The sequence below is a fragment of the Arachis ipaensis genome, chromosome B1 (genome assembly GCF_059453495.1).
Source record: "Arachis ipaensis isolate K30076 ecotype BB chromosome B1, ASM5945349v1, whole genome shotgun sequence".
NCBI classification, from domain to species: Eukaryota; Viridiplantae; Streptophyta; class Magnoliopsida; order Fabales; family Fabaceae; genus Arachis; species Arachis ipaensis.
The window spans coordinates 15,317,935-15,338,131 of record NC_142436.1 but is presented as its reverse complement, the minus strand read 5'-3'; the positions used below and the strand labels follow the sequence as shown (position 1 = coordinate 15,338,131).

Below are 20,197 nucleotides of genomic sequence, written 5' to 3'. Positions count from 1 at the left end.
CTAGTTTTATATGCATACTACAATCACAAAAGAAATATAAATGATTGATGCTTTTATCTAGCTCATTTTATGAAATCTTTTCCTTATATTTCTTCCTTGAAACGAGCTTTTCATTTTCTTATTAGCTTTTCCTTTTAGGTGCTTTGCCCCATGAGTTGATAACAAAGCTATGACTCTAAATGCTTTGTTTTCAAGTTTTACCACTTGATACATAAGCACCACAAGCATTTAATTAGAGGACTTCTTTAAGCTCATTTATTTATTTTCTTTACTCTCTAATTATTGATGCTCAGAGCCTTGAGCTTTGAGGGAGTGCTTTTGCACTTGAGCCTAACCTTGACTCTAAGTGTTTTGTTTTCAAGCTTTTTGCGTGATACATAAACACCACAAGTACTTAACAATTGAATTGTCATTGGTACTCAGAGCCTTTGGCTTTCTCATTCTTTCCCTTTTTCTTTTCTTGCCTTAATTTGCAATTTTTTCTTCAAGGTTTTCATGATTTCAAAAAATTTCATAAAATGTCCTAGATGAAAACTTCAATTAAATAAAATCTAATGCAATTGAGCAACAATTAACCATACTAGCTTTCCAATACTCATAAGCTCATGCTAAGTTCTTCTTTAATTCCTTGTTTGTTTATGATCATGATACTTTATTGCTTTTGAACTCACACAATTCAAATTGGTAGCCATAATGTCACAGCAACATGTTATAATTCAGTAATCAAGCGATGCTTATTCACAACACACATGCATACAGATAAAATGAAGACAATCATGCAAGTTACAGTGCTGGAAATAAGTAGGAGGAAAAAGGAACGTTACCACGTTGTAGTTTATCTTCACTATTGTTGTCCTTTTCCTCTTATTCTTCCCCTTCCCATACCAACTTAGAGTGTTTGCTCATCATCAAGCAACAATTAAAACAGTGGTGATGGGGTCTAGGATGGATCATGAGTGTCTTACACAATGAAATGTCAGCAGTACATGTGTTTAAGCAATCAAAATGAAAAATAACAATGAAGGCACAAGGAACAGAGACATTGTGATTGCAAAAATAAGAGGGTGTGCATGATACATTGCATAAAAGATAAGTGGCACACCAAACTTAGTGTGACACTTTCACTTGGAATTGATGCAAGTATCCAGTGAAGATTGAAAATAAATCTTGTTGCATAGCAACACCAAACTTAGAATGCAATCACGTGTCAATTTATTTGAACTAAAACTAAACAAAGAAAAGTGTTATATGTTAATAACTCAATCACCAAGCGAAGCATTTGTCACCAGTACGGATTTCTTGGTGAGATATTAACAAAAACAGTTAAGGAGCAAAATAAAAGAAAGTATTAAAAACAAAGAAATGACTAAAACAAGGAGAATAAAAACACGTCGAACCAGAAGAAAGATAACACTGCCAAGGCATTATGATTATGCAGACAAGTGGTGTTGCTGGATAAATTGCATAGAAAAATCTTAGAATCTTAGTGAGACACTTTCATTTTAGATTTATGCAATCATCCAGAAAGATTGAAAACAGATTGTTGCAGGGCAACACCAAACTTAGAATGTAATCATATGCCAATTTGTTTGAAAATAAACAAAGCAGACAGAGAAAATGAACAAAGCAGAGAAATGAAATATTACCTAAGGTTGGGTTGCCTCCCAACAAGCGCTCTTTTAGTGTCATTAGCTTGACATGTTGTTCTCACTTTCTTCCTTTTCTTCCAGCTTGTTAAGAGGAATGACCTCAAGGGAAAAGAAAAGCCAGTCAGTGTCCCCTTTCTTGGTCTTCTCTCAGCAAGCTTCCTTTTATTATTTGCTTGATTGAACTTGCTTGCTGGATCAGGGGTTGGATTGCTTGTAGTTGACCTTTTCTTCTTCTTAGATATGATAAATTTTGGCTTGGTCACAATCCTCTTCTCGGTGTTGTTGTTGGTTGCCTTCACTTCTTGGATATCAAGACTTGGTTGCTGTATAATTGTTGGAGTGTTTTCTTCCTCAGAAGCTTCTTGCATTGGTAGTTCCATGAACCCTTCTTCTATGCAACTTTCTGCTTCAATTAAGTGTGGACTTCCTTGATTGTTTTCCTCCATTTCTTCTTCATGATTTTCCATTAAGTCCTTTGGGAGGGAATCTTCATGTTCCAATGTCACTTCAATTAGCCTCTGTGGATATGGAATCCTAGGCTCGTATACTTCCACAACCTCATTCTTTATTGGAATTTATCTTGACACAGGGACCTCTTTTTCTTGTTCTTCCACTTCCTCACCCACAAGTTGGTCTTCATCCTCAATGTTTGATAGTTCTAAGTTTCTCCTTATTTGCTCTAAGTGCCCATCCATCTTCTTGAAGAGGATTTGTTGCCTTTTCCAGGATTGTTCTTGTCTTTCTAATAATTCTCTGGACTTTTGAAGGAGATCCTCTGCTAGCTCAAGAGATGAAGGTTGAGAGTAATTTTGTGGACATGGATGTGTTGTGGTGAAGTTGTTTTGAGGGATATGGAGGGAATTTTGTGAATTGTGGAATGAATTTTGTAGTTGGTGAAATGAGTTGTATGGATCTTGGAGGAAACTTTGTGTTGGGGCATAATCAAGTGATGAAGAATTTTCAGATGAGCAACTGGGAGGTGAGGTTGGAAAATTCTGCATAAATAAATTAAAGGTATGCTCAAGTGATGATGGCTCTTGATAAGTGGAGTATGAACTATTGAATTCTCTTTGGTTTTGATCCTCCCACCCACAACTTGGGTAATTGTTGAATTCATCACAGTGTGGACCACTTTGTGGCATTGGGGAGCAATCTTCTATGTATGTATTGACAGCATAGTCAAGTGATAATGCCTCTGAATGATTAGAATATGAATCATTGAAATTTCCTTCCCAGCCATAATTTGTGTGCGTGTCATAACAGTATGAGTCACTTTGTGGCTCTGGGAAGTAGTTCCTTTCACTTGATTGTTCATACTCCCTCATTCTTTGTTGATATTCCCAGCCACCATGAGGAGAATGACCTAAATCATCTTGTGGTGGTGGGTAATATCTCATGGAATAGTCTTGCTCATCTTGTGGCTCTGAAGCATATCCCCATTGATTGGGTTGCTCAGAATCTGTTAATTCTTGGTGATACTCCCAGCCATCATTAGGATAACGACTTGAATCATATTGTGATGGTGGGCAATATCCCATAAAATTTGTTTGATCAAAAGATGAGTTGAACTTAATCTGAATTTTGTAAAACACATCACCAATGAAAATTGAAATTCATGTCACAGATGAGAATTTCTTAGTGAGGCAATAACTCAAACACCTTGGTATCGACTTAAACAGAAAATTTAAAAGAACAAAAACAAAGAAAATGCTTAATCTAGACTTTTCACCCACTTAATCATTGTCGATCTATATCAATCCCCGGCAACGGCGCCAAAAACTTGATGAGGGAAAAAATGATTCCACACAAACTCACCGGCAAGTGTACTGGGTCGCATCAAGTAGTAATAACTCACAGGAGTGAGGTCGATCCCACAGGGATTGATGGATCAAGCAACTTTAGTGATGTGATTAGTCTAGTTAAGCTAACAGTGGTGAATTGAGTGAGATTTGAGCAACAGAAAGTAAATTTCAGAAAATTATAAATTGCAGAATGTAAATGGCAGTAAATTAAATAGCAAGAAACGTAAATTGCAGCAAATGTAAAGAGAATTGGATGCATGGAAATTAAATTGCATAGAAATGTAATTCACGCTCACAGCAACTTCAAATGTAAAATTGCAGAGGATCAGAATTGCAAGAAAGTAAATCAAGCTGAATGTAAACTGAATTGTAGAATTGCAGAAAGGAAAATTTGCAGAAGAGAATTATCAGAAACTGAAATTGCATAAGCTAAATTGAATTGAACTGTAAGAGTGCGAAAAAATAAAAGTATTTCAAGAGAGCCTTCTATTCTACTCCTACTCCTACTACTACTACTACTGCTGCCTACTACTAATGCAGCTTACTGTCCGAGCTCCTTCTCCCAGATCTCCTAATGAAATGAAACTGATGCCTTTATATAGGCTTTTCAAAATGAAAATCAAATTGCAAACAAATTACAAATCAAATGAAATTCCTATTCTAAATGCTCCTTGTGGCCTTGATTGAGTGATCTGAGTGGGCTTCCTTGCTTGAAGTACAAGTGGACTTGAAATCAAATTAATTTGAGCCAAAATTCACTTCCAGGAGAGCGTAGCGTTCAAATGGAGAACGGAGCGCTTTTATACCCACGCGTACGCGTCCCTACGCGTGCGCGTCCTTTTTGCGTTTTGGGCCTTCCACGCGTACGCGAGCCTTGGCAATCTGGCACATCGACGCGTGCGCGTCATGTACGCGTGCGCGTCCCTTGCAGCGTTCTCTAAGTGAGCATAGCGTTCTTTAATTGAGCGCTCCCCATGCGTACGCGTCACCTACGCGTACGCGTGGGTCTTCAATCATGCCACTTCCATGCTGCCGCTCAGCCTACGCTTGCGCGTGCTTCTTCAGGTATGTCACATCCACGCGCACGCGTCATGCACGCGTACGCGTCGATGGCTGAACTTCCATTCCAAATTTAGATTTGCTCGAAAATGCTCACTCATGCAACGTAGCGCTTTCTTTGCAAATGAGCGCTAATTACATCCACGCGTACGCGTCATGCACGCGTATGCGTGGGTCTTCAAAAGTTGTTGCCCGACGCGTCAGCATCTTGTACGCGTGCGCGTCGTGGCATTTTCGCGCCAAGAACGCTCTCATTGTTTAAATCATGGGCCACGCTTTTAAAAGCGTGGCCTAAAGTCCAAAGTGTGTCCAAACTCCAAAATGCACCCCAAAATTTCTCTTTTCTCCTTTCTAGCTTATTTTGTGCTTTTTTGCTTCTTTTTCCGCTTATTTCCTACAAAGTTTGTAAAATCAAAAGATCAAAGCAATATACTATTTAAGCACTAAAACACTCAATATTTAAGCATTAATCATCAATTTCTTGTATGAAAAAGTATAGAAAATATGCACAAGATGACATGTCATCAATCACCTCCTGGTTGGCATGAGGGTAGTCCATCCGGTACCCATCAGGAGGAGGAGGAGATGCTTTATGAGATCCTCATTGATGATGCCTTCCATCTTCACACCGCCCCGCCAGTGACTATGGATCGGATAGCTGAGCAGTTCCGCACAGGCAGGGAGGTTGGTATCGGGGAGGACCAGCATGCATCAGGTCCCGCGCAGACGTCCTCCTGGTACTTTAACCGATCGGAGCCGATCACCTGGTACTCAACACTCCTGCGAATACTGTAGTTCTTCACACCTTGAAGCACCACCTCTCGGCTTCTGAACCTGTGTCCTACCCGAAACTCCACACCGTCATCTAGGTTGTAATCCACTCCACAAGTGTCAGAAACCAGGATCCTCTCATGCATGGCGTCCAGATCTAGACTGTGATAATGACTTGGCACAGTCGATAGCGCTGGAATTGGGTGAGGTGGAGGCAGCACATGGCGCGGCACAGCCTCTGCAGGTGTCTCCGGCACAAACTCATCCTCATCGCCATCATCAGAAAACTCACTGTCCGCGCTGTCCGCCACGTAATCCTCGTTCGACTCCTCCTTACCCTCCGGAATCGCGACTTGAATTGGCGGTGGTGCGAGAGGTCGGTCGTCCTGCACATAGGTTTTGTGTACGGAACCCCCATTACCACCGTGACCCATCTCGACAGACAGCTCCATTACCTGTTCACACATGATCCTCCCATGAATGTCGAATATCAGTCACACATGCTCGTCCCCGTGAAGTCGAAATAGTTAAAACTGGAAGACTCCATTTCCCATGAGTGCCAGCAACCTATACGCCACCCTTCCGATTTCCCTCGCTTATGTCCCACCGAGCTTGCTCAATATCAAACTCTTCAAATCCGACAACGTCTCCACACGCTGAGTGCGAAACAATATCGGATCCTGACGCTCAAATGTCACCCTGTTGTCGCCATTTCTCATACGACAATTGGGATAAAGAAGCACAACTATGAATGGATTGTTACTGGCCATTCAGCTTTGTTTTTTACTAATTTTTGAGAGAAAAAGGAGACAGAGAAAGGATATAAAATGTGTGTGAAGAATACAAAGGGTTACACATTCTTTTATAGATGCTGCATATTTGTCTTTTATATATATATATATATATATATATATATATATATATATATATATCGTTTACAGCTTTACACGTCTGAGCCTATATCTCGTTTACACTGTAAACGAGATATGGCAACGGAATTTAAATCGATAAATACGCGTAAAAATATTTATTTTGATAAATATTATATTTATTTTATTTATTAAAATAAAAAATCCCAACAATAATATAGAATTAAAAAATAAACTTATAAAAATAACAGTGTATTTTCATTAATTTTATATAAAATAATATAAATATTTTAATGATTATAGTTTAATCTATATAAACATAACATTTATATATCATATAAATGAACATTATAGCTAAATCTAAACAATGTATTTTCATTCTTTAACATTTCATTATTGTTTTTTCAATTTTAACTTTTAGGATCTTCAATCAATGTTTCACTAGATTAGCATTTATGAATAAAAACAATAGATACGTCAGCACATATTCTTTTACAATTTGGTAATTATTAGAGCTAAATAATTTTTATAATATGGCTAAGTTATAAATTCCAATTTCTCATGGAATTAGCAATTTTTTTATTCCACAAATGTTTTATAAATTAGTATCTATGATGTAATAATTTAAAATATAAGTAAAAATAGTTAATTTTGTACGACTATTAAAGTGTACAATATTCAGTTAACTTATTAACGATCTTTTTACCTATTAACGATTTTTTTATTTTTTGATATGTCTTTACCTATTAACGATTAAATGAAAAAAGTTCCATAAATATTTTGTTAATTTTTTTCTTTTTAAATTGCTTTGTAATAATTTTTTTATTTTCTAAAATATTAATTATATAGAGTATTATATTTGATATTTGAGTACATAAATATTTATTTTGAAACTAAATTAAATTATTAATTTTGTCTACTACAATATTATTTGTTTTGAATATTGACAAATTTATTTGATTGACATATATATAAGACGCAAGAAAGTTCGTTTAAAAACATTAATATATTAATTTTCTAAACTATCTAAACTATTAATTATATAGAGTATTGAATTTGATATTTAATTATATAGAGTACTTGATTTGACATTTATTAATTTTTTAAATTATATTGCAAAAAAAAATTAATTGTTTGTCACATAATTTTATATTACTCAAACCATAAACCGTGGTAACCAACGGGATTTTATGTTCACAATGTTTTTTCATAAACCGTGGTGACCATCCACGGTTTCTACCAAACTTTTTTATGCATATTCCGTGGTAAGTAACTGCGGTTTATGCTCAACGTTTCCTATAAGTAAATCATCCCTACCTCTCATGGTTTATGTTTAAATTGGAAACTGTAGTTACCTACCACGGTTTACATAATAATAAAACAGGACACTCATATAAATGAATGGCAAATATTGTATTTGAGTAAAGAATCCTTTCAAATATTTTATTTGAGTAAAATGTCCTAAATAATATTAGTAATTATGGTGTTGGATTTTTAATGACATTGTTGGGATTCATAGAAAAGATTTAGAGTTCATGATTCAGTTTTTTTAATAAATTTAGTATTTATGACGTTGAGCACTCCATTGCATTTTTTGGTTAATAGAAGGAATTTAGAGTTTAGTTTATTTTTGAATTAGGATAAAATATATTTTTTGTCTTTGAAATTTGTTAAAAGTTTTAAAAATACTCTTAAATTTTATTTTATTTTAATTTTGTCTCAGAAATTTTTTATTTGTATCAAATATACTCCTGACGATTAATTTTTAAGAAAAATTAAGATGAATTTAACAACAATTTCAAAAAAACAACCTTTAACACAAACAAATCAGACATAAGTATCATGCATTATTGCTGATATTGGTCTTTAACTTTATGAAAATTTAATTGTCAAGGGTATATTTGATACAAATTGAAAATTTTAAGGACAAAATTAGAGTAAATCCCTAAAATAGTCCCCCAGATTGGGTCCGTGCACCAATGTTGTCCCTCAGTTTCTAAATGCTCTAAATGCACCCTCCAATTTGAGCTCTATGCGAAATCCTGGTCCTTCCACCCAATTCCGGCATAACTCAGCAGTCGGAGCGCTGAACTGGCGGTTCCACCACCTCCACGTAGGCTTCATCACCCTCCACCATCACCATCGTTCCTCCTCTTCTCCCAAGGGAGCCACTACCCTTCTCTCTTCTTCCAATCCTCCTTTCCCTTTTCCCTTCCTCAAGCATTGTAGCCATTTCCTTCTCTTAGTTCACCAGCCTTCAGATCACTATCTCAGAACTATCGCCACAACCCTTTCTCTTTTCTTCTTGCTCTCTTCTTTTCTCTTCTTCCTCAAGCTTGGAGAATATTTTCATATACTTTCAGCAACAATCAGAATCCAACAAACTAAATTAACCTATCATAACCACCTAAAATCAATTAAAATAGATAATTAAACTAAACTAAGCCTAAAACTGGTGAAAATTAAAACTAAATTCTAAATAAACCTGTAATAGGGGAAGTTGGGGTGGTCAGACAGGAAAAAAAGGCAAACCGAAACGTGAGGAAGGAGAGGAGGGTTAGTCATCGTGGGTGATGGAAATGACAAGGAGAAGCAGACGAGGGGAGGACACCGGCAGAATAGTGGTTGCAGCGGCTATTGCGGTAGCAGTAGTTCGGTGATGAGGAACAAAGATGAAGGTACCCGACTCTTTAGCTGAGAAGAGGAAATGGGGAAGGAAGATGTGGCAGCGCTGGGTAAAGGCCGGAGGTGATGGTGGTGGCGATGGAGATGCTAGAAACTGCGATAGGGCTAGGGTTCGGTGCGTGGAAGAGGGTGATGAAAATGGCAGATTGACGGTGACAGTAAGCTCGGGCCCAGCGGAGGTGGTTCGCCAAGAAGAAAGCTCGACGTCTCTGGACCTGACGGGGAAGGAGAGGATAGAAGGAGGAGGTTGGACGCGGTGGTCACAGATAGTGGAGGTTATGGTGGCTTGCGGTGGTGGTCAGCCTTAGGCCAATGGAAAAGGCTACAATGCTTGAGGAAGGGAGAAAGGGAAAGGAGGATTGGAAGAAGAGAGAAGGGTAATGGCTCCGTTGGGAGAAGAAGAGGAACGATGGTGATGGTGGAGGGTGATGAAGCCTACGTGGAGGTGGTGGAACCGCCAGCTCAGCGCTCCGGCTGCTGAGTCATATCGGAATTGAGTGGAAGGACCAGGATTTCGCACGGAGCTCAAATTGGATGGTGCATTTAGAGCATTTAGAAACTGATGGGCAATATTGGTGCACAGGCCCAATCTGAAGGACCATTTTGGGGATTTACTCGACAAAATTAAAACAAAATAAAATTTAAAGATATTTTTCAAATTTTTGACAAATTTCAAGAAAAAAGAAATATATTTTACCTTTTAAATTATTAGCGTTCATAGTATTGACTATCCTATGACATTTTAGATTTATAGGAGGGATTTAGGATTTATGATTTTATTTATATTTAAATTTATATAAATTAGGGTTTAAAGTTTAAAATTTTTTATTTTAATACATCTGTTCAAATGTTACTAACTAATAGATATTAGTATTTATTGTATAGGGTTCTTCATCATGACATTAGTAAATTGATAGGAAGGATTTAAGATTTTTAATTTGTGTTTTTTAATTAATAGTGTTTATGGTGTTCAGTATTCGATGGTATTTTAGGTTTACATGAGAAATTTAGGGTTTAAGATTTTTTTTAATTATTAATGTTTATAGTATTGAACATCTCATATTATTTTTAAGTTATAATAAGAATTTAGGATTTAGAATTCAAAATTTAAATTTTTTAATTTTAATACATTTGTTCAAACATCATTAACTAATGAATATTAGTATTTACAATATTGTATTTTTCATGATATTGTTGGGTTAATAGTTACTATGAGGGATTTAGGATTTTATTTATATTTGAATTATTAGTGTTTACGATATTAATCACCCATGACATTTTGGGTTTATAGGAGAGATGTAGAGTCTAAAATTTAGAGTTTTAAAATTTAATGTATTTGTACAATCATTACTAACTAATTACAGTGTTGTGTTCTTCGTGGCATTGTTGAGTTCGTAGCAGAAATTTAGGATTTATAATTTTTTTTTTTTTTAATTATTAGAGCTTACAGTAGTGTTGAGCACTCCATGACCATTTTGAGTTTATAAGAGGGATTTAGAGTTTTTTTTTTTTTTAACGTTTGAATTATTAGTATTTACGGTGTTAAGCACTCCATGATTTCTTTGGATTTATAGAATTTAAGGTTCAAAATTTAGAATTTTTTTAATTTTGATACAATGTATTCAAACACCACTAACTAATGATATTAGTGTTTATGATGTTGAGTTCTTTATGGTATTATTAGGTTGATAGGAGGCATTTAGGATTTGAAATTTTCGTTTTTTGAATTATTAGAGTTTAGGGTGTCAAACATTTCATGACATTTTTAGGTTTATAGGAAGATTTATGGTTTAAGATTTCTTTATATTTGAATGATCAATATTCATTACTTTATGATATTTTTGGTTTATAGGAGGTATTTAGGATTTAGAGTTTCAAAGTTTAGAATTGTAAATTTTAATACATCTACTGATCTACTCAAACAATTAATTAATGGATATTAAGATTTATAGTGTTAGGTTTTTTCATGATATTGTTAGGTTGATTGGAGGAATTTAGAATTTATAGTTTTTTAAAATGATTGAAGTTTATGATATTGAACATCCCAGGATATTTTTAGATTTATAAGATGGATTTAGAGTTTATGATTTTATTTATATTTGAATTTGAATTATTAGTGTTTATTGTGTTGGCTATTTTATGATATTTTTATAGGATTTAGAGTTTAAAAAAATAGGATTTAAAGTTTAGATTTTTTAATTTTACAGTAATTTTAGTGAGATAATATCTAAAGTTATCTCATATAATATAATATTTATAATTTTATACATATAATACCTATAATTATATATTTATTACATTTAAAATTATATAATTATTCTAACAATAATTAATGAATGTTAAATAAGATAATTTTAAATTGTTTGAGTTAAATTTTTTTTTTCCAAAGATAGTAGGGTATATTTCATTAATTATTGAAAAATAAAATACAAAGATGTCCAAAAGCAAGACAGCATAATAAAAGGTGGGAATTTTCCGAAAACGCTACACTGAATGTATTCATCGAACGGTGCGTGGTCGAAAAACGAAGAAAAATCTTAAAGAAGAAAGAATGACAAATCAAATTGAATGAAACTAAGAGTTTGCCTCATGGAGAAGACAATCTAAACTGGGAGTTCTTTGAATTTCACGTAGCAACTTGACAAAGCTTGCTAGAATGGCATATGGCGTTGAAGTAGAACATTCAAAAATCAACTGGTTGTGAGCTTTCTAGTAGTTCCAGCAAATGATGGCAAACAATTGAGGATTACGATCAACATTCTTTAACGGGTTAAGCATCTCTGTTGATGCAGTCCACCATGTCCAAAAGTCGTTAGGACTCTGAGGGGGAAGACAGTCATGAAGATAACTCTAAGATCATACATCTTTAATTCTAAAGCAATCGATCAAACAATAAGTGACTGTTTCTGTTGCTTCATGACAGCAGGGGCATATTGGCGATATAGATTGGATGCGATGATGAATCTGAGCAAGCACCGGAAGCCGGCCATGGAGAGTTTTCCAGATAAATAGCTTAATTTTGTGAGACAAGTTCAACTTCCATAGATCAATCCACGGCTTTTTTTGCTGCATATAATTAGGACAAAGCTCTAGAGGCGGATGGTAAAATAAATAGCCAAGTCTGTAACTTGAAGCTGTATCATATTGCTTGGATTTGTTCAAATTCCATTGCAATTTGTTCCTACTCTAATAAATTTTAACTGACAAAATCCTATTTGTAACGTCTTGGGAAAATAATTCTTGAATGAGATTCTGATTCCAATTCCTATTTTCAGTAATTAGATCTTTAACTCTTGGAACCAACTCAGAAATAGCATGTCTATTTGACATGTCAGAAATCATTAAAGGATACGGAGGAGGCAGCCAAGGATCCTCAAAAGTTCAGATATTCTCTCCAGTACCCACAGTCCAATTAAGACATTTTCAACAATCTTTTGGCCTTCCAGTATGCTCCTCCATCTCCAAGAAGGTAAGACTCCAATTTCTGCCGTTATAGCATTACCATTGCTAAATTATTTACCTCTTAGGATTTTGGATAATAGAGAAGTAGGCTGTGTTACGAGTCGCCAAAACTGTTTGCTTAAAAGCGTCAGATTTTGGATTCTGATATCTTTAAATCCAAGGCCTCCTTCTCTTCGTAGGCGAGTCATAGTGTCCCAGCTAATCCAAGTCATCCATCTTTCAGAACCTTTTTGTCCCTACCAGAATTGAGAAAGTAGAGAGTGAATTTCCGAAATTAAACCATCAGACAACTTGAAGCAAGACAATGTATAAATAGAAATAGCTTCTCCTAAGCAATACGTGTCTACTACCTGACGCTAGAAGATTGCACTTCCACCCTTGGATTTTTTTCCGAACCTTCTCGTTGATCATACTAAAAGAAACATTTTTCGATTTAGAGACTGTAGAAGGCAAACCAAGGTATTTATCTTAAGCCCCAATATGATTAATATTCATAGAGTTAGACAGTACTGTACGAGTAGTGGAACGAGTGTTGTGGCTAAAGAATACAGCAAATTTATTAAGATTTACCTTCTGGCCACTGATGCTTTCATAAGAATTTAATAAATACAGGATGTTTGAACATGTTTCAGGATTAGCCTTACAGAATAAGATGGAATCATCAGCAAAGAGGAGGTGGTTGATCTTGGGACATCGCCTATGTATCTAAAGACTCTGAATTAATCTTTTTGTTCTGTCTTGTGTAGCAAGAAGGAGAGACTTTCTGCACACAAAAAAAAAAGATAGGGAGATAGAAGATTTCCTTATCGAATACCTCTATTTGATTTGAAGAAATCATAAGGTTGTTCTTTCATAATAACAGAATAAAAAATAATTGTCACTAATTTTCGAATCTACATAATCCACCGGAATTAAAACCTAACTTTTTCAATAGAAACCACCGGGAATAAATTTTTTATGTCTCTTAAAAATTATTGTGAAATGACAAGTGTTATTGAAACTTTTTTCCTTTCAATTATAGTAAATAATGTTATAAAATTTAATAGAAAAAAATATTGATGTGTTTTAAAATTTATTGTTTTATTTCTATAGTGCTTAGTTATATACAAAACATATTAATCTATATATTGTATGTTCTTTTATTTATGTATAAATTTTTATTATATGTATTATATAATTATATCATACATCTATTTTTTAGTATTTCTATATTTTTCTTCTATAATTAATTTGATATATAGAAAGAATTGCAAAAAATTAAGATTAAAGTAATTACAATCATTTTTAAATAATTCTAAGAATATTTACATATTATAGCTGCATACATATTTTCTATTCGTATATCACGATATATTTTTTTATATATTATTTTAGTGTTAGTAAATTAATTAATATTGAGTGATTTAGTATTTAATAAATTTATAGAGACGTCTCTGACACAAATAATTCATCAAAATGTATTGTAAATAAAATATTTTTATTTAAAAAATACGATCTTCATGAGACATATTATCAATCTGCAAAAGACATATTATAAAGAAATAATTTTTTTTATTAATAAAAATACAATCCACATGTATTCCAAACTTCCTATTAAATACTTATCTATCTGACACAGTGACACTGCTATACACTATACAGTATTATCAAAAGAAAACTGTTAGGGAATTAATAAATTTTATAATTTATAATTATTAATTAATTATTAATATTTTTAATAAAATTTTATCTAATAACATACATTTTTTTTTTTATGATTAAATGCTGAATAAATTTTAATAAAAATACTGACTCTCTAATCTTTATCTTATAGAAATAGAGTCGGTACATTACACCCGGTTATTAAGCTTGTTAAAGTTAAACTCGACTCTCCCCCACTTGACATTTTGAAAACTCTATCACCACTTACTCACACCAACTTTGTCGCTATCTGTGTCTGCTCCTAATAATATCTCTTTTTAAGTCTCCTGCCGCAGCAGCCTGAAGCACAAGAAGGGTGTTCATCTCATCAAAGAAAAACAAAAAACACACCTTTTTGTGAGTGATGATGATGGGTCAATTCAAGGAGAAGCTTGTGAGTTTATACAGAAGCAGATGGCTGGTGTTTGTGGCTGCAATGTGGTTACAATCATGGGCAGGGATTGGGTACTTGTTTGGGAGCATATCACCAGTGATCAAAGAGTCCTTAAGCTACAACCAGAAGCAACTTGCCATGGTTGGTGTGGCTAAGGACCTTGGTGATTCCGTTGGCTTTGTAACTGGAATCCTCTGTGAGATCTTGCCCCTTTGGGCTTCTCTACTAGTTGGTGCTCTTCTCAATCTTATTGGCTATGGTTGGGTTTGGTTGATTGTTACTGCTAGAGTTCCAACTCTTCCCTTATGGGCTGTGAGTCTTTTCTTTCCCTTTCGATCTATTTTCTTCTTCTTCACCTTTGGATTTTGGATCATCAAGTAGCTAATTTCATTTCTACTAGTTTGACTTTTTCTGGTTTGGTTTGATTTCGTGATGTTACTGTCAATCATAATACCATGGTGTCTTTCTCTTGATTTTTGTTTTGATCAATCATCAAATTAGTTGGTCGTCAAATACTGATAAATTCTTCAAATTTGTTCTTTTCTTATATATATCTCCTTTTTTTAGTACCTATCAGTATTTTTTGTTTTTTGGACTGAGATTATCTGAACCACTGGATTTGGTTTTGATTGAAACCATCTTGTTTTATTGAGTGATGTTTAGTTTTTCAGTTTCTTGTTCCATTTATCTTTTTTTTTTTTTTCTTGTTAAATTGGTACTAGTATGAGTCATCGTATCATTTCACTTATTAAAATTCAACTTTTTTCATAAATGAAACTTTATGACATGGATGGTCTGGAGTAAAGTTCTATACTGTTTCTTCAATCTTAAAAGGAAGGACTTTAATCGTAAAGGTGATGATGGTTCTAGACTATTCTGGAATCAAAGTCTATGATTGCTCTTTACACCTCATAACCTATTGAATGAATATTCCATCTTTTTGCCTCATGAAAGGCCTGGGAATTTTTCTTCATTGTTTTATATATTCTTCTCTTCTCTTTTTTTTTTCCTTCTTCTCCTTTGTGTAATACTAGACACTAGACATTACATTCTCTTTTTTCCTCATTTTTTTTTATATTTGGCTTTGTAGTAAGGTGGAAACTCACATGAAGTCTGTTAAAATTAATAGTTAAAAACAGTTGAATGACATGTTTGATTAAATAAGAACGATTCTGAACTATTAATTTCGCTTGTGAGTGGTCACCTTGTAGTCAATGCATGATTTTAAATTTGGGTGTAAAGCATTATTGTGCAAGCATGATTGGTTACAAGTTGCAACTTGCATTTAAAACATTGAAAGGGATGTATGATGTGAAAAATGTGGTGATTAAACTACTAACCCAATATTTTGCAACTCATGAGTCTTGGTGTTGCATCTGTGCTGAACGGACTCTATTTTATAATCATTTCTTTCCTTGTAGCTGTCAAGTATCTTGTGTCTCACATGTGAGCACGTGACACATGATGACAAACATCGGTCAATATTTATAACAACAGATCTACCTTCAGATGTTTGTACTACGGCTTTAAATTGCTGCTGTTCATTAGAGTACTCAAAATTAGAAAATAGAAATACATATGCATCAATCTTCATTAAGTTCGACATAACTATTGCCCAAGATTTCTTTAGATCATTAATAAATAGAGATCAAACATGGGAACAAGCTTAAAAGTTACCTTGCATAAAATTTAAGTTGGGCAAGTGGCAGTAGCTGAAATTTGAATACTTATAATTTAGTTACTAAAAGTAGTGAATTGTATACCGAAAACGAGTCACTTAAACATCCCCATTCCAGCTTTCTGGTAACTTATGGTCAATATATACATTAGTATTGAATCCTGCTAGTAATGGGAACATTAAGTTTGGTGGTTTATTAGAAAACTTACAACTGAAAAACTGGCTCTTCATTTTGTGAGCATAATAAAGGTAAGATTGATACTGTCAAACAGAGGCTTGGATTTTGTTTGTTCCAGTTCAATAAAGGTTTTTTTTTCTCTTGACGCACAAACTCATTTGTATGCTGTTAATCTTTCAAAATGTTGTATAATATAAAGAACATAAGCGTATACAACTTTACTACATAGAGATATTTTTTCAGTTGTTTTATTTATCAGATAACCCAAATAAGATGATTAGTTGTTATTTCTATGCAGATTTGTGTTCTCATATTTATTGGAACAAATGGTGAAACCTACTTCAACACAGTTTCTCTAGTATCTTGTGTGCAAAACTTCCCCAAAAGCCGGGGTCCAGTGGTCGGAATTCTGAAGGGCTTTGCAGGACTGAGTGGTGCAATCTTGACACAAATATATGCAGTGATCCATTCCCCTGATCATGCATCATTGGTATTTATGGTTGCTGTTGGTCCAGCATTGGTAGGAGTAGGTCTAATGTTCATTGTTAGACCTGTAGGAGGTCACAAACAAGTGCGTCCGACGGACGGCAAAAGCTTCACATTTGTCTATGGAGTGTGCCTCCTATTGGCTGCTTATTTGATGGGAGTCATGGTTGTCCAAGATCTAGTTTATGTGAGCAGTCCTGTAATCATGATTTTCACAATCATCCTGTTCTTGATTCTCTTTGTTCCATTCATCATTCCTATCGCATTAGTTTTCGGTCCGGAGCAAAAATCTCCAGAGGAAGAGGCACTGCTTCCAGAACCAGAGAGTAAAGATCTAGGAAAGTCACCACAGGAATCCGAGGAAGTGCTATTAAGTGAGCTGGAAGACGAGAAGCCTAAGGAAGTGGACTTGCTTCCTGCATCAGAGCGGCGAAAGCGTATCGCGCAATTGCAATCAAAGCTACTCCAAGCAGCTGCTGAAGGAGCAGTGAGAGTCAAGAGGAGGAGAGGACCACACAGAGGGGAGGATTTTACTTTGAGACAAGCTTTGATTAAGGCAGATTTTTGGCTTCTTTTCATTTCCATGATCATGGGCTCGGGATCCGGCTTGACTGTAATCGACAATCTTGGTCAGATGAGTCAGTCTCTTGGATATGACAATACACATATCTTTGTCTCACTCATCAGTATTTGGAACTTCCTCGGCCGTGTCGGAGGCGGCTACATATCTGAGCTTGTTGTAAGGTACAAACAGGTTTTACACTGATCAAACTATTTAATGTCCCTATCAAGAATTTTAATTTGTTGTTTGAATTCCGTTTTGTATATATGCTTGAACAGAGATCATGTCTATCCAAGACCAGCTGCACTAGCTGTATTTCAACTTATTATGACCGTCGGCCATCTTTTCATTGCGATGGGATGGCCGGGGTCAATGTATATCAGCACTCTACTGATTGGACTTGGTTATGGAGCTCATTGGGCGATTGTTCCGGCCACTGCCTCTGAATTGTTCGGATTGAGAAACTTTGGTGCATTGTACAATTTCATCACTCTAGCAAACCCTGCAGGAACGCTTGTCTTCTCAAGTCTTATAGCAAGCAGAATCTATGATTATGAGGCAGAACAGCAAGCTCAAGGAGATCATCATTTTCCAAATTTAGGATCGGTCATGGCGCGTGCGCTTAATGATGGCAAGCCACTAACGTGTAATGGCTCCATATGCTTTTTCATAACTTCCATGATCATGTCTGGACTCTGCATCGTTGCAGCAATCTTATGCATGATTCTTGTGTTCCGAACAAGGATCGTTTATGCAAACCTATATGGAAAATCTTCTTCCCGCAACCTCCGATAAATCAGAGTTTTCTTGTAATAAGCTCCACTTTTTTGTGTTGATTTCTTGCTTTCAGACAAAAAAAAAAAAAAAAAAGTAAAGTGTATTTGTTTTTTCTTTGAAGTTTGTTAAAAAATTTTTAAAATATTATTAAGTTTTATTTTCTTTTAATTTTGTCTTAAAAATTTTTAAATTGCATCAAATATATTCTGATAGCTAATTTTTTTTAAAAATTAGGATCAATTCAACAATAATTTTACAAAAACAATCTTCAACACAAATAAATTGGACATAGTTGTCATGCATTATTATTGGATTAGTCTTAAATTTTTTAAAAATTTAGCTATCATGGATATATTTGATATAAATAAAAATTTCAAAGATAAAATTAAAATAAAATAAAATTTATAGATATTTTTAAAATTTTTGACAAATTTCATGAATAAAAATATATATTTTACGCAAAGAAAAAAAAATCGGAGTTCGGACTGCCTGTTTCAGTATTTATTTACAGAAGGTGTCTGAGGGTGGATACCAAAGAAGAGAGAGTTTAACAACAGGAAAGCCATGTTTGGCCGAATACCATAGTTGTGACTTGTGAGTATTCTTTTTCTCATTATTTGAGTTGTATACTTGTATGTTTTTCCTTTTTGAAGCTAATGTTTGATTGGCTTAAATTTGTTGCTTAGAAAACTAAATATTATGTGCAAGTGGTTCTGCTGAGGATGTGCGTGTGCTATAGCTGATGAAGCATGGTTGCAAAATATTTGCTCCTTTTTTAATTTTTTGAATTTATATTTTCTAAGGAGTGAATCATTGTTTATAATTTATATACATCCCTTATTAATTTATGGCCAAAATAGCTTATATGACTAGGCAAAAGATCAACCCGAATCAGGGCACGTGATCTGTGTTAATAATGGATATGCATTAAGTCAACAATTTAATGTTTGTTTCATGAACACGTTTTTTTTGTTAACACAGAAAAGGTAGTCTGATAATATAATTATTTTTTGTCTAGGATTAGGACCTATTCCCAGTCTCAATTATTTTGCAATGATTCATCAATAAATGAATTTAATAATCAAATCCTATCTTTGCAGAGGTTGATATTTTGTTCAAAATGTGGGTTGTGTGAAAATCTTAAATTGCATTAACTAAGGAAGCGTATGTTATAAAGCCATAGTTAGAGGTTTTATTATCTTTTTTTTCTATTTTTTAACAAAGAGAAAAAGATGACAGAAAGTTGAACAAACAACTCACTGCAACTAAGTCAACTCGTGAGCCTAAATTGTTTATATATTATTTATTATAATTATTTACATTAATACATATATTATGTATTTTATATTTTTAATTTATAATATTATAGATAATTTAAACCCATTCACATATATAATTTTCGTATATAATTATAATAAAAAACATAAATTATAATTGATAGATAAATAATATATATTAAGTTATAATTTTTATATATAGAATTATCAATTATGTTCATATTATGAGTTTGTAAATTTTTGGTGAGTCTAAATTTAAACTTTACAAAAAATAGACTTAATTATTAATAAGTTGAGTTGTGACTTGTGAGATAAATTTGAGTTTAAATCTTTTTTATTATACCTAATTTTTCAACTATATAACATAAATATAAAAGATGGGATCTATCTTTTCATTCCTTACTTTTTAAATAAATTAAGCACAAATTTTTTAGATACCAATAATTTTTTTAATTTAACCAGACTTGACTCAGTTCGTCTCATTTTCAGTCTTAAGTAACCTAATTAGATGTTGGAAACTTAATTACTAATGTGATTTTTTTTTTACCGATTTTATTTTATTTTTATATTTTATTTTAATTTTGTTATTATCACGGTGAGAGAAATTAAGTTCTGAGAGAATAAACTGACACGCACACATATATAGTGAAGTAGCCGATGAGTAAACTATTTTTTTTGTTTTGCTTTTTATAATGGGTGCAGTCTACCATTTTATTCTAATCGGCAAAGTATAAGAGAATAACATTCATTTTGAACAACATAAACAACAGATTAAAAATATTAAATTAATTTAAAAAATTAGATTTTTAATTAATTAAAATTATTTAAACCCTAATTTCATTTTCATTTCACTCATGGAAGAAAGAAA

At 33.7% G+C, this 20,197-nt stretch overlaps 1 protein-coding gene across 2 annotated transcripts; it reads left to right on the top strand.

Moving 5' to 3' along the window:
- Nucleotides 1–13,929: 13,929 nt before the first annotated feature.
- Nucleotides 13,930–18,772, top strand: LOC107625936 (protein NUCLEAR FUSION DEFECTIVE 4). 2 transcript variants are annotated; one of them, XM_088501125.1, is made up of 4 exons: nucleotides 13,930–13,956; nucleotides 14,117–14,683; nucleotides 16,526–17,457; nucleotides 17,554–18,772. In XM_088501125.1, exons 2-4 carry the CDS (start codon nucleotides 14,342–14,344, stop codon nucleotides 18,068–18,070), a joined length of 1,791 nt encoding a protein of 596 aa, XP_088357251.1. In that variant the 5' UTR covers nucleotides 13,930–13,956; nucleotides 14,117–14,341; the 3' UTR covers nucleotides 18,071–18,772. The 2 variants fall into 2 exon arrangements, with proteins under 2 accessions (XP_088357251.1, XP_088357250.1); XM_088501124.1 differs by lacking the exon at nucleotides 13,930–13,956 and having other exon boundaries at nucleotides 14,174–14,683; nucleotides 17,554–18,646; nucleotides 18,739–18,772.
- The last annotated feature ends 1,425 nt before the right edge of the window (nucleotides 18,773–20,197 follow it).

What these genes read in the sequence shown, in the direction of transcription:
- LOC107625936 (XM_088501125.1), top strand. Translation starts at nt 14,342, where the DNA reads ATGATGATGGGTCAATTCAAGGAGAAGCTTGTGAGTTTATACAGAAGC. An exon ending in CAACTCTTCCCTTATGGGCT is followed by an intron (nt 14,684 to 16,525) that starts GTGAGTCTTTTC and finishes ATTTCTATGCAG; the next exon opens with ATTTGTGTTCTCATATTTAT. An exon ending in ATATCTGAGCTTGTTGTAAG is followed by an intron (nt 17,458 to 17,553) that starts GTACAAACAGGT and finishes ATGCTTGAACAG; the next exon opens with AGATCATGTCTATCCAAGAC.